The sequence below is a fragment of the Caretta caretta genome, chromosome 2, assembly GCF_965140235.1.
Source record: "Caretta caretta isolate rCarCar2 chromosome 2, rCarCar1.hap1, whole genome shotgun sequence".
NCBI lineage: Eukaryota > Metazoa > Chordata > Testudines > Cheloniidae > Caretta > Caretta caretta.
This window is the reverse complement of record NC_134207.1, coordinates 268,338,813-268,353,280: the sequence shown is the minus strand read 5'-3', so window position 1 is coordinate 268,353,280 and position 14,468 is coordinate 268,338,813. Positions and strand designations below refer to the sequence as shown.

Sequence of the window (14,468 nt, the reverse complement as noted above, 5' to 3'; positions counted from 1 at the left end):
CGCCTGAGCCCGGCTGCGGCTGCCCTGGGGAGCGGAGCCGCCGAGCGGGGCGGAGGAAGGTGGAAACCCCCCGCTGGAGCCGGAGCCGGAGCCGGAGCGCGGCTGTCTGCGGCTGAGCAGCCCTGGCCGCTTTGCCATCTGCCAGCCAAGCCTTTCTCCGCCCGCGGCCCGTCCGCGGGGCACCAGGACAATGCCTGGAGGGGCCTCGGCTCAGGTAGGGCATTTTACAATCAACTTCCCCGGTGTGGCCGCGGAGGCGGGTGCGGGGCGATGCGCCGCGCCTACTGGCAGCCGGGGCCGTTCCCCTCTGCACCAGGTACATCAGGGATGCGTGCAGACAGGTCCGGAGTGCCCGGAGCGCCGGACCCTGGAGGCACACGCAGACTGGCTGGCTAGCCACAGCATCTGAGCCTCTCCCAAGGGTTTTAACCAAACAAGTAACAGTAACAATGTCTTCCTTCCTAGCCTATGGGGGGAAAGAACTCGATTTATTCAATTGGGGGGGGGGGGGGCATATGTTTGTTTATGTGAAAAACTCCTTAAGGGACCAATAATGGAACAGTTCTAAAGCTACCAGCAGGATTTGAACCTGGGTGCTTCAGAACCAAAATAGGAGAGGCCACCACTTGAGTGGAAGGGGCAGCACTATTACATGGTAGCAATAGAAGGCTATTATCCTCTATGCAAATCAGCCACTGGCAGGAGGGGAGCACACTTCATAAGCATATTGCATTAGGATGTGGTATGAGTTTTGCATGGGAGGCACAGTGCACCGAGGCAGAAGATTGGTGCATACTCAGTGCAAGAGAGAATATCAGAAGAATTTGCGAGACACTGGGGAGGGAGTGGTCAGTAGGTGTGCATTGCACCTGGGAGAATTACAGTTCACTGGGTCCATGTGAACTGAAAAGATTGGAAACAGAAAAGGGACCAGATAGGAATAATCCGTCTGTGAAATCAAAAGATAAGGGCAGGAGAAAGGATGACCTTGCGGCAGCTGTCTGGGGTTTTTCTCTGGAGCTGAGTTAGTAACTGGGTTTTTGGGTCGGTGCCCAAACCGAAACAGCCAGAAAAAAATCTCATTGGCTTCATACCAAAGCTGAATTTTAAAAAAAATTCTCAGCAAAATGAAAAACACAGAAATTTCATCTGGGTCCAACTAAAGATTTCAAATGTCGATTGGAAACAAGATTTGGTTTGGAAATAGTCATTTCAGAACGAACTCGCCAAACGCTTCAAAATGTTCCACCGTTTCTGAAATGTTTGTTCGTTTTGGGTTTTTGTCCAAAACTATTAATTGAATTCGACTCACATCCACAAATCATTTCGGTGCCCTGGAAAAATGCCTTTTCCAGAAAATTCACTATTTGCCAAAAATATGTTGCCTGCATCTAGTTGTCTCCCAGCACCTCTCGTGCCAAGCAGAGGGGGGACTTCCAAGCCATCCTGCACTTCAGAATGGCCTGGACCCATCTGAGTAGGACACCTCATCACAGCAGCTAAGAGGAAGAAGAAGGACTTTGAAAATTATGGTGATTTGGGGTAACAAAAAAATGCTGTAGGAAAAGGTAAGGCCGGGCGTGAATGCAGGGGATGAAATCAATGAGGGCTCCACAATGGCTCGCCTAATAACGTGCTGCTTAAATCTGGCCATCGGTCAGAAAATTACCAAAGAGGAGGTGTGGTCGCCGAGGCTGGAGCTGTCGATGGACAGCAGGAGACGGGATACATGCAGAGAATCAGAATATATACAAAGCAGCTCATCCAGATAACATGCATTGTAAGGCTTGAAAGGAATTCGCTAATGACCCTAGAGGCCTGAGCAGACAGGAAGAAGGTAGATCTTGGTGCATTGAAAAAGAGAGAAAGCTTAGCAATCGCTGTGTGGTTTGTCACACTTTAATCTCTAGCAATGTCTACTGCTATATGGATAGATATTGATGGTAGCCTAGAGACTGACGTCAAGATCTGAGCCCCATTGCGCTAGGCACTGTAAAGACATGTGGTAAGAGATGGTCCCCTCCACCAGAGGTTACAGTCTAAATAGACAATGCTGGGGAGGGGAAACAGACAGGAGGTGTTTTGCCCAAGGTCACGCAGCGTGTTGCCAGGAATAGACCCCAAATCTCCTTCATTTCAGTCCAGTTCTCTCTCCACTGGATGACACTACCTTTCCTCAATGGAAGGAATATTAAGCGTTAAAAACCCTGTAAGCAACTGGAGGCTGGTGGAACCATGAGCAATAGGCAGCGAGGGCTAATAAAGAACCAATCACGCCAGACAAATGTTATTGCTTTTATTCGGATGAATTCACAAAAGTAGCGGCTGTCAGGAGCTCACTGGCAGCAGTGAAATTAGACGCTAAGGGAGCCTAAGTGCAGGGTGTCACGAAAACTTAAGTTTACCACTAATTGGAACTGGTTTGGCCACGGAGGTATGGCTTGGAAATAGGGGGTGCAGTGGGGTGGGGTTATAAACGGAAATTAAGGGGACTGCGTCACAACGCCAGGTGAAGCTGGAGAGAGATACTCAGGAGGGTTTTGCTGGGCTTGATTTTAGGCTGGGTTTTAGTTACGGCGTGTTTCATGATCTGGAAAAAGAGGGGAGAGGCCCACAAACTGCATGCACCAATGGCATTGCAATGGGAAGCCTTTTCAACGCCAGGGAGGACAGAGGAGGATATGAAGGGGCCTAGAGAGGTCGGTAGGCTGGGCTGGAACCCCACAACTGCCAGGGACAGGTGGTGACTGAAGCAGCAGGTGCTGAGCGTTTGGTGCTTGTGATTGCAGGTGCCGGTGACGTTCGATGATGTCGCCATCTATTTCTCCCGGGAGGAGTGGGAGATGCTGGCGGAGTGGCAGAAGGAGCTGTACCAGGAGGTGATGAGGGAGAATTATGCAAATCTGATTTCTCTGGGTAAGGATCAGCCTTCGTTGTTTTACTGGGTGCAGCAGGATCATTGAAATCCCTGGGCTGTCTTTAGTCTATTATTATTCATTATTTGTTTTACAGTAACCCCTAGGGGCAACCAATCCAGGATCAGAGCCCCACTGTGCCAGGTGCTGTATACACTGGCTTTAAAAAGCTAGTCCGTGCTCCAGGGAGCTCCCAGTCCTAGGATAAGTCTTGCCTACTAAGCATGCAATGGCCCAGATCATCAGCTGATGCAAAGGTCCGTAGTTCCATTGAGGTCAATAGAGCTATACTGATTGATCCCAGCTATGGTTCCGACCCCTGGCGTGGCATCCCTGGGGAAAGACAGTGTGCTCCTGAGGGTCAGTAACAGACGACCACCCCCGAGTGATGCTGCACCCCGTGCTGCTCCAGCCTTGACCCTCTAACCTCTTGCATGTGGGAAGCACAACCCTTTCTAATGCTGCGGTCACTGATGTGAGCCTCCGGCACCTACCCAACCCCCACAGAGGCTTCCTGTCTGAGCCCCACTTGGTAAAACAGGAAGCCTCGTTCTTGGAACCGCTCCGCAGCAAAGCAGGACACTGGAAAGCAGACAGGCGCTTTCGGCCCTCAGTGCTGCTCTGTTATCAGTGGAATGAGTCACAAGCAGAAGCAGGTCATTTCTCAGTTTTCCCGAATGGAGGGAGAGAAATTCGCCCATCACATGGCTAAAGGACCAGACGTGTCCCGCTCATGGTAGGGGAGTGGACTGCTATAGACCAGCAAATCGGGAGGAGGAGGTATTTTTAGAACAAATAACAAAAGCATCCAAAGGACAAATCCCAATGGTAACGGGGGACTTTAACTCCCCAGACAGCTGTTGGCAAGGCAATATGGCAGGGCACAGACTCTCCTAACAGCTTGGAATGTGCTAGGGAGAACTTTTTGTTTCTGAAAGTGGAGGAAGTAACTAGGGGGCTGCCATTTTAGATTTGATGCACGATTTGTACGCATGATTTCTCCCTGTCATATAAGAGGCTAACAACAAAAACAGCACCCCGAGCCCAGCGCCGCTCAGGCCTAGCACTCCAGGCTGTCGCCTGGGTCACCTGCCCCTAAATCCAGGCCTACCACAGAACACCCTGCCATAACAGAAGGAGGGGGTAAAACGTACTTTGTTGCGGGTGGGATGGGGTGGGCAAAAAAACAGACTGTGGGAGTTTGCAGGAAAACACTACATCTCTTGTCAGTTTACTAAGAGTAGCCTATTTGGGAAATTGCTCATTTTGGGAAATTACTCATTGCTCAATTGTTTGAGTTTCTCTTTCCCAGCCGTGTTTATTTCCCTCACTCCGAAGCCGGTGCAGTACACCAGCCCAAGTCAGGGCCAAGAATCACACTCCTGGGTCGTGCTGTTCTGTGATGCCACATATGCGCACTCAGTCCCTGGTGTATCAGCTTGCTGCCAGGGCTGTGAGCAGTTTTTCCGTTAAATGTTTTTTGAAAAGCAGTAATAATCCTGACACATAAATAACTTGAATGGGATGTTTCAAAGTTCTCAAATCGGTGCTCAGAGTCCAATATAGCTGCCTCAGGAGATCTTTAATGACCTGAAAATCAAACAGGACTTGCACAGGAAGAGGAAACATGGACAAATTGCTGAGGATGACTCTAAAAAGACAGCACCCGCATGCAGGGACAAAACCAGAAAGGCTAAGGAACAAAATGAGTTCTAACTAGCAAGGGACATGAAGGCATTAGGAAGACATTAATAAATAAATACATCAGCAGTCACAGAACACAAAGGAGAGTGTGGGTCCAGTACTTAATGGGGAAGGTTTTGCTTCAGTCTTCACCGAAAAGGTTAATAATGACCAGATGTTTAACACAATTAATATTAACAACAGGGGACAGGAACACAAGCAGGAAGAGGGAAAGAACAGGTTAAAGAATATTTAGATAAGTGAGATGTATTCCAGTCAGCTGAGCTTGATGAAATTCACCCCAGGGTACTTAAGGAAGTAGCTGAAGCAATCTCTGAACCATTGGTGATTATTTTTGAGGACTCAGGGGGGACGGGTGGGGTCCTAGAGGACTGGAGAAGGGTGAACATATAGCCGATATTTAAAATGGGGAAAAAGGAGGATCCAAGGAATTATAGACCAGTCAGACTAATTTCGATACCTGGAAAGATACTGGAATAAATTATTAAACCCATCAATCTGTAAGCCTCTAGAGGTGGTGAAGATGATAAATAATAGCCAACATGGATTAGGCAAGAACATATCATGCCAAACCAATCTAATTTCCTTCTTTGATAGGGAAATCTGCCTAGTAGATGGGGGGAAGCAGTAGATGTGATATATCTTGACTTTATAAAGGCTTTTGGGACATCCCATGTGACATTTTCATTAGCAAATTAGGGAAATGTGGTCTAGATGAAATTACTATAAGGTGGGTGTAGAACTGGTTGAAATTCCGTACTCAGAGTAGTTATCAATGGTTCGCTATCAAACTGGGAGGGTGTCTCTAGTGGGATCCTGCAGGTGTCCGTCCTGGATCTGGTACTAGTCAGTATTTTCATTAATGACTGGATAATGGAGTGTAGAGTGTGAAATGTACAGATGACACCAAGCTGGGAGGGGTTGCAAGCACTTTGGAGGACAGGATTAGAAATCAAAACAACCTTGACAAATCGGAGAATTGGCTGAAATCAACAAGATGAAATTCAGTAAAGACAAGTGCCAAGTACTACACTTAGGAAGGAAAAATCAAATGCACAGCTACAACACGGGGAATAACTGGCTAGGCAGTAGTATTGTTGAAAAGGATCTGGAGGTTGGACTGGATCAGACTGAATTGAATATGAGGGACACAGGGTGGGTGAGGTAATATATTTTATTGGACTAACTTCTGTTGGTGACAGAGACAAGAAGTTGGTCCAGTAAAAGATATTATCTCACCCACCTTGTCTCTCTAATATCCTGGGACCAACGCGGCTACACCACATCCCGCTTTGCTCAGCACTGGTGAGGCCCCAGCTGGAGTTCTGTGTCCAGTTTTGGGCACCACAATTTAAGAGATGTGGGAAAACTGGAGTGGGTCCAGGAGAGCGACAAAATGATGAAAGGTTTAGAAAACCTGACCTACGGGGAAAGGTTGAAAAAATTGACGTGTTTAGTCCTGAGAAGATGGGGGCAGGGGAAGGGGGATGGACCTGATAACAGTCTTCACATATGTAAAAAGCTGTTATAAAGAGAACCGTGATCAGCGGTTCTCTATGTCCATTGAGGGTAGGACAAGTGGTAATAGGCTGCATTTGTAGCCAGGGAGATTCAGATTAGATATTAGGAAAAACTTTCTGAGGATGGCTCAGCCCTGGAACAGTGACCTCGGGAGGTTGTGGAATCCCCATCATTGGAGGTTTTTGAGATCAGGTTGGACAAACACCTGTCAGGGATAGTCTGGGTCTACTTGGTTCTGCCTCAGCGTGGGGGCTGGACTAGATGACTTCTTGAGGTCCCTTCCAGCCTGACATCTCTAGGATTTGGGAAAGCATATGCTGGCTTGAGTGGGACTTACGTTGTGCCTCAGCCACATGCTGGCCCCCTGCACAGGGTAAATTTCACCATTTCGAAATCGCTTTAAGATTGTTGCTAAAAAATCCACCTTCTGCTGTTACTGTGCACGACTTTGAGAGGGTCAACAAGCACGTGGACAAGGGGGATCCAGTGGATACAATGTACTTAGATTTCCAAAAAGCCTTTGACAAGGTCCCTCTTTGACAAAGGCTCTTAAGCGAAGTAAGCAGTCATGGGATAAGAGGGAAGGTTCTCTCATGGCTCGGTAACTGGTTAAAAGACAGGAAACAAAGGGTAGGAATAAATGGTCAGTTTTCAGAATTGAGAAAGGTAAATAGTGATACCCCCCCACCCCCGGGGGTCTGTACTAGGCCCAGTCCTGTTCAACATATTCATAAATGATCTTGCAAAAGGGGTAAACAGTGAGGTGGAAAAATTTGCAGATGATACAAAACTACTCAAGATAGTTAAGTCCCAGGCAGACTGCGAAGAGCTACAAAACGATCTCTCAGAACTGGGGGCCTGGGCAACAAAATGGCGGATGAAATTCAGTGCTGATAAATGCAAAGTAATGCACATGGCACAACATAATCCCAACTCTACATAGAAAACGATGGGCTCTAAATTAGCTGTTACCGCTCAAGAAAGATCTTGGAGTCATTGTGGATAGTTCTCGGAAACATCCACTCAAGGTGCAGCAGCAGTCAAAAAAGCAAACAGAATGCTGGGAATCATTAAGAAAGGGATAGGTAAGATGACAGAAAATATCCTATTGCCTCCATATAAATCCATGGTACGCCCACATCTGGAATACGGTGTGCAGATGTGGTCGCCCCATCTCAAAAAAGTTATATTGGAATTGGAAAAAGTTCAGAAAAGGGCAACAAAAATGATTAGGAGTATGGAATGGCTTCCGTATGAGGAGAGATTAATAAGACTGGGACTTTTCAGCTTGGAAAAGAGACAACTAAGGGGGGATATGACAGAGGTCTATAAAATTCTGACTGGTGTGGAGAAAGTAAAGAAGGAAGTGTTATTTACTCCTTCCCATAACACAAGAACTAGGGGCCACCAAATGAAATTCATAGGCAGCAGTTTTGAAATAAACAAAAGGAAGTATTTTTTCACACAACGCACAGTCAGTCTGTGGAATTCATTGCTAGAGGATGTTGTGAAGGCCAAGACTACAACAGGATTCAAAAAAGAACTAGATAAGTTCATGAAGGACAGATCCATCAATGGCTAATAGCCAGGATGGACAGGGATGGTGTCCCTGGCCTCTGTTTGCCAGAAGCTGGGAATGAGCGACAGGGGATGGATCACTTGATGATTACCTGTTCTGTGCGTTCCCTCTGGGGCACCTGACACTGGCCACTGTCAGAAGACAGGATACTGGGCTAGATGGGCCTTTGGTCTGACCCAGTGTGGCCGTTCTTATGTTCTTATCACTCTCAAAACATTGTGGGCCAGACTCATTCCTGATGTTCAGGGAAGTCAGTGGAGCTACTCCAAGGATACATGTGAGTCTAGGATTTTCCTTCAGTTTATCCAAGAGACGGTTAAGAGATGCCTAGATCACAATCTCTGAGAACCTCCATGGAGAGGAGATTTTTGATAGTAGATGCCTCTTTAACCTAGCAGACAAAGGCCGAATGGTAGGTGAAGCAAGGGAAATTCAGGTTATAAATAGGTCACACATTTTGTAACAGACAGGGTAATTAGCTATTGGAATAACTAACCTAGGGATGTGCTCACTTCACCATCACTTGAAGGCTTTAAATCAAGACTGGATGTCATGCTAAAAAGCATGCGTTAGCTGGCCCAGAAGTTTTGGTCTGGATGTAGAAATCACTTGGTGAAATTCTCTGGCTTGTGTTCTGTAGGAGGTCAGACTGAAAGATCGGAATGATCCCTTCTGGCCCTAAAATCTATGACTCGTTACCACCACCCCATCCATAAATAATGCCTGGACTCTTTTCTCCGTCCAGCAGGGGACTGGCCCAGGCAGAGAAGCAAGAAGAAAAATGAGGAGGAATGTGCTGAAAAGTTGGAAGCCCCTGAGCTTCCGACTGGAATCGGCTTGGCCAAAGGCTCAGAGAAGGCAAAGATCTGCAGCACTCGGATCGCCTGCGTCCCAGAGCCAAGCAGCGAGGAAGGCGGCTGGCTGGGGCAGCTTGTTGAAGGTGGAAGAGGGAACAGCCACTGCATGCGGCCCAGTGGGAATCAGGGACCCAAGAAAAGGGCGAGACCACACAAGTGCGATGAGTGCTGGAAAAGCTTCACCTGGAGATCGGAGCTGGTTCAGCACCTCAGGACTCACACCGGGGAGCGGCCGTATAAGTGTGCTGAGTGCGGGAAGGGCTTCAGTCAGCACGTCAACCTGACCATCCACCAGCGTATCCACAGCGGCGAGCGGCCCTACCGGTGCAGTGAGTGTGGGAGGGGCTTTACCCAGCATATCAACCTGACCCTCCATCAGAGAATCCACACTGGGGAGCGCCCGTACCAGTGCTGTGAGTGCGGGAAAAACTTCATCCGCAAATCCAACCTGGCCAAGCACCAGAAGATCCACACGGGCGAGAAGCCCTTCCAGTGCGCCCAGTGTGGGAAGAGCTTCGTGCACAAGTCCGGCCTGGTGTCGCACCACAGGACCCACACAGGGGAGCGGCCGCACCAGTGCGAGGCGTGTGGGAAACGCTTCGGCCACAAGTCGGGCCTGCTCTCGCACCGGAAGACCCACACGGGCGAGCGGCCCCACCAATGTGCCCAGTGCGGGAAGAGGTTCCGGCATAAGTCAGGCGTGGCCTCACACCAGAGCACCCACACGGGCGAGCGGCCTCACCAATGCTCCCAGTGCGGCAAGCGGTTCTCCCGCACCTATGAGCTCGTCTCCCACCAGCGCCTGCACACGGGGGAGCGGCCCTACCCATGCGCCGACTGTGACAAGAGCTTTGTGCGCAAATCTAACCTGGTGAAGCACCAGCGTGCGCACACGGGGGAACGGCCGTACCAGTGCGGCCAGTGCGAGAGGAGCTTCTCCCAGAGGTATGAGCTGGTGGCTCACCAGATCACCCACACTGGGGAGAGCCCCTATACCTGTGCCCAATGCGGGAAGATCTTCAGCCAGAAGTCAAACCTCGTGAAGCACGAGCGCATCCACACCGGCGAGAGTCCCTTCCCCTGCACCCAGTGCGGGAAGAGCTTCAGCCAGCGCGCCAACCTGGTGAAACACCAGCGGATCCACACCGGGGAGCGGCCATTCCAGTGCGCCCACTGCGGGAAGAGCTTCAGCCAGAAGTGCGAGCTCGTGTCGCACGAGCGGATCCACACTGGGGAGCGGCCATTCCAGTGCACCCACTGCGGGAAGAGCTTCAGCCAGAAGACGAGTCTGATCGCTCACCAGAGGATCCACATGGGTCAGCGACTGAGTGAATGTGCCCAGGGCGATGCCCTCCCATCCAGCTCTGTCTGGCATTCCAGCTGATGCCATGGGGGGCTGACGTGCAGATCAAGGGTGGCGCTGGGTATGGATCCATCAGTAAATATCTTCTTGCCTACCAGGGAGCAAACAAGGGAGGAACTAGGGCTTTCAAGTGGGGACAGCTTGAGATTTCCAAACACATCCGAGAAAGATTTGAAATGGCTCCTTGAATCTCCCTTGTCAGGAGAGGGTGGATATTTCAAACCTGTCTTCCGGTTAACAATCAGCAGATTGGGAAACACCATGTAATTGTTGAGAAGTCCAGGAAACATCTGGCAAAGCAGGAACCATGTTGAATAGCAGAGTGTTCCCCCAGGAGAAGAGGGGGCAGATTTGGAAGACGCAGGGCTGATTCAAACCTTGGGTTTTCCAAATGTCTGATGATGAACCTTGTGAGCTTGACTGACTCTCAGGAAGACTGTAAGATGGGGGTAGACCCCTCATCAGTACCCTCAACTAGCCAATGGGAACATGGAGGGCTGGAAGGGGTGGAGAATGATTAATGGGGTATGAAGAACAGCTGGTCAAATAATATTCAGCAAATATATGATCTGGTTCTTGTTGAGCAATGAATCAAAGAAGTAACTTTTTGAAGCGTTCATTCAGCTGTTGAAAACTGTTCCTCAAAGAAATTATATGGGGCCAGGTTCACAAAGGTGTTTAGATGCGTAAAGATGCCGATAGGTGCTAGTGAGATTGACAACAGCACCTAGTGAGTCAGGCACCCCACTCCCCTTGACTCTCAGTGGTATCTCTGGCCCAGGTCCTCAAAAGTAGTTATGCACCTAACTCCCAGTGGGAGTTATACTTGGAGGATCTGGCTGGAGGCACCTAACCTGCTTAGGAACTTTTAAAAATTCTTGTATGCGCTTAGCTGCATCTCTAGACACCGAAATGCTTTTGTAAATCTGGCTGTTGACCAGGGCTGGCCATACCATGAGGCAATCTGAGGCAGCCACCTCAGGTGCCAGACTGGGGGCGGGGCGGCACCACTAGGACCCAGAGTTTCAAAGTTTTGGCCCAAGAGAGGGGGCATAGGGGCGTCATTTTGAGCTCCCCGCCTCAGGTGCCAAAATGTTGTGGGCCGGCCCTGCTGTTGACCAATAACAGCAAAGGCCAGTGCGTAATGCTGAGCCCTTTCCCTGGTCTTCTCCCAGAGGCAGTTCTATTTCTGTGTGGCAGGTTTAATCACATCCTGGTGCGATCAAAAGCCATTATGCCTGATGCTCTTTCAGTGGTGAGTAAGAAATAATGTCAAAACTATCCCAATAATAGTTATTTCCTGGATGCTGAATTGATTAAACTTATCCCAACTACTTCATATATATAAACCCGTTCTTTCAAAAACATCAGTAAAGGAGGACACTGCCCTGATTATGTGGAAATATATATGCTATGACATGGCTAAGATCATGAAACCATGTGTTCTGATAGCCTTCTCTCCAGTGTGGTCCCCACACATAACCCATTAACTGAGAGACTCTTTTCAGAACCATTGTTTTAAATTAACAGTATCAACTGGATTTAAATTGGTGTCTTCTTTAGCCCAAAGAGGAAGTTATATTTTCTTCTGATCTGTCTGGATAAACTTAACACAGTGGCCTCAAACTTGTAAAACTGCCTCTCAGGCTGGTATTCCTCTCTGCGCTCCTCACACGTGATCTGACTCACCTCTTTAATGAATGCTGTTTCCTTTTTATTTATGCACTGATCTAATTATTTCCATTATGTACCATATAAAAAAGCCTTCCCCGTGTTAATAGATGCCTTTTTAAAGCACAACGTGCAGTTCAAAGATAGGAAAATTCTTCACGGTCTTTGACTCATTGGCTTTTTTTGGTCTGCTTTATGTTTTGCTTCCTGTAGTGTAACTTCCATGTCTTGCTGCCTGCACGGAGGCCTTGGTGTGGAGCAGGGAGCTGGCTTGGTTTGAACTCTGCAGTCCTTATTGCCCAGGGGTTGGGTTATAATTTGGGTATGATTCTGTAAGTGCTCCGTGCCCGGGAGTCTGGTTGACTCCGAAGACAGTTCTGTGATTGGAATGCTCATGGGACTGGGGCCTGGTGTTTCAATTCCTCTTAGCCATGGATGGCTCCCACCTCTACGTCACCTTCTCATCTGACAGGAATGCTGTGACTTCCATTACGCCGGAATGGAGAGCTGGGCAAGGAGCAGCCGGCAAACGCTCAATCCAGACAAGGCACAGAGGTGATGCAAGTGGACAGGGGAAGTGTTTTGAGGAACTGTTTGCAAAGGTGACCTGGCCCTTCACTGACAGAGTACGTTTACCCTGCCACTCACAGCAGAATCCTGCTTGGTTACTCATTGCTCTTGAGTTTCAGCTAGCTGCGGCGATCAGAAAAGCCAGCTGCTACTTCCCATTAGCCAAACAATTATGCTCATTCCTTTCTGATGTGGACCCAGCCACAGAGACCCAAGAATGTGTTGCAACCTTCTCTATCTGGGCTTACCAAGGAGCTGCATCTTCTAAGCAAAACTGTCTGGCATCAGTCAAACAATGGGTCCATTTCTAGGTGCTTGCCCTGAATGGGCTAGAGTCCAGAGACCTCTGGGACCACCTGTCTTCTCCATTCCCCGCTATCCTTCCTACACTCAGCGGGGACGCTGAGGGTGACAGAGCCCAGATTTCATCTTGTGGCAGCAGAAGAACAAGGTTCTTGGTGAAAAGCCCACGCTTGTGACAACCACTTCCCCAGCACATCAGCTCGATACACACATCTCACTACCTCGAAAGGATGCTGTAAGAAGACACCTGCTTAAACTAGCATTTCCCCATGCAACCAGGTTGTAACGACGCCGTTCTCACACATCATCAGCTACCAGTGTCAGAAAACAGATTAAAGGGAGAAAGGTTCAGAGTTTTACCTCCTACATGTAAAATGAAGGCTCAATACCCTGAGTCACTCCGCCCCTAGCGATGAGTGAGACAGCAATACCTACGGATAAATGAAATCAAATAGTGCATTCAGGGAACAATGCCAAAGCCTCCTTGTCGCTAACTTCACCATGTCAGTTCAGATACAGGGCAAGAACAGGCTGTGTAGCTGAGTGGACAAGGTCTCTGGATCAAATTCTTCCTGGACATAAGCAGACAAAACTCCCATTGAAATTGCTGGGAGTTGCCACCACTCACACCAGAGTGGGACTGGATTTCGGGGCTTGCAAAGGTGGTGAATTCAAATCCTGTTACTTGAGGATACTTTCTTGTCTTGGCATCAGATCAACTGTTATGTTTTCACTACTTAATTATCATCATCAACCAAAAATGTGACTTTATCCTTCAAACACTTAGTATCTGGAGTGATGCTTTCTATCATGTAGGCAGTTCTCCTCCTGTCATGAATATTTACGGGATCAGAGTCTTGCTTTGTGTTCAATGAAAGTATTTAAATAGTTTTCAGAGTAACAGCCGTGTTAGTCTGTATTCGCAAAAAGAAAAGGAGGACTTGTGGCAACTTAGAGACTAACCAATTTATTTGAGCATGAGCTTTCATGAGCTACAGCTCACTTCATCGGATGCATACCGTGGAAAATACAGAAGATGTTTTTATACACACAAACCATGAAAAAATGGGTGTTTATCACTACAAAAGGTTTTCTCTCCCCCCACCCCACTCTTCTGCTGGTAATAGCTTATCTAAAGTGATCACTCTCCTTACAATGTGTATGATAATCAAGGTGGGCCATTTCCAGCACAAATCCAGGTTTTCTCCCCACAAACCCACTCTCCTGTTGGTAATAGCTTATCCAAAGCGATCACTCTCCTTACAATTGGCGAAAAGAAAAGGAGGACTTGTGGCACCTTAGAGACTAACCAATTTATTTGAGCATAAGCTTTCGTGAGCTACAGCTCACTTCATTGGATCCTTACAATGCGCACGATAACCAAGGTGGGCCACTTCCAGCACAAATCCAGGGTTTAACAAGAACGTCTGAGGAACAGTGGGGGAAAAAACAAGGGAAAATAGGTTACCTTGCATAATGACTTAGCCACTCCCAGTCTCTATTCAAGCCTAAGTTAATTGTATCCAATTTGCAAATGAATGGCAATTCAGCAGTCTCTCGCTGGAGTCTGGTTTTGAAGTTTTTCTGTTGTAATATCACAACTTTCATGTCTGTAATCGAGTGACCAAAGAGATTGAAGTGTTCTTCGACTGGTTTATGAATGTTATAATTCTTGACATCTGATTTGTGTCCATTTATTCTTTTACGTAGAGACTGTCCAGTTTGACCAAGGTACATGGCAGAGGGGCATTGCTGGCACATGATGGCATAGATCACATTGGTAAATGTGCAGGTGAATGAGCCTCTGATAGTGTGGCTGATGTGATTAGGCCCCATGATGGTTGCCAACTGTGCCCACATATCTATTCAGGGGACACCAACAGGAGAGTGGGTTTGTGTGTGTGTGTGGGGGGGGGGGCATGGGGAGAAAACCTGGATTTGTGCTGGAAATGGCCCACCTTGATTATCATACACATTGTAAGGAG

General features: G+C 48.2%; 1 protein-coding gene across 1 annotated transcript in view; it reads left to right on the top strand.

The window, feature by feature from the left end:
• The first annotated feature begins 57 nt into the window (after positions 1-57).
• LOC125633035 (uncharacterized) overlaps positions 58-14,468 on the top strand; it is a 47,563-nt gene continuing 33,152 nt past the window's right edge. Inside the window, exons 1-3 of the mRNA XM_075124715.1 lie at positions 58-214; positions 2,790-2,916; positions 8,465-9,924. Of these exons, the coding sequence (XP_074980816.1) occupies positions 191-214; positions 2,790-2,916; positions 8,465-9,924 (1,611 nt within the window). The 5' untranslated portion in view covers positions 58-190. The remainder of the gene's footprint in view (positions 215-2,789; positions 2,917-8,464; positions 9,925-14,468) is intronic.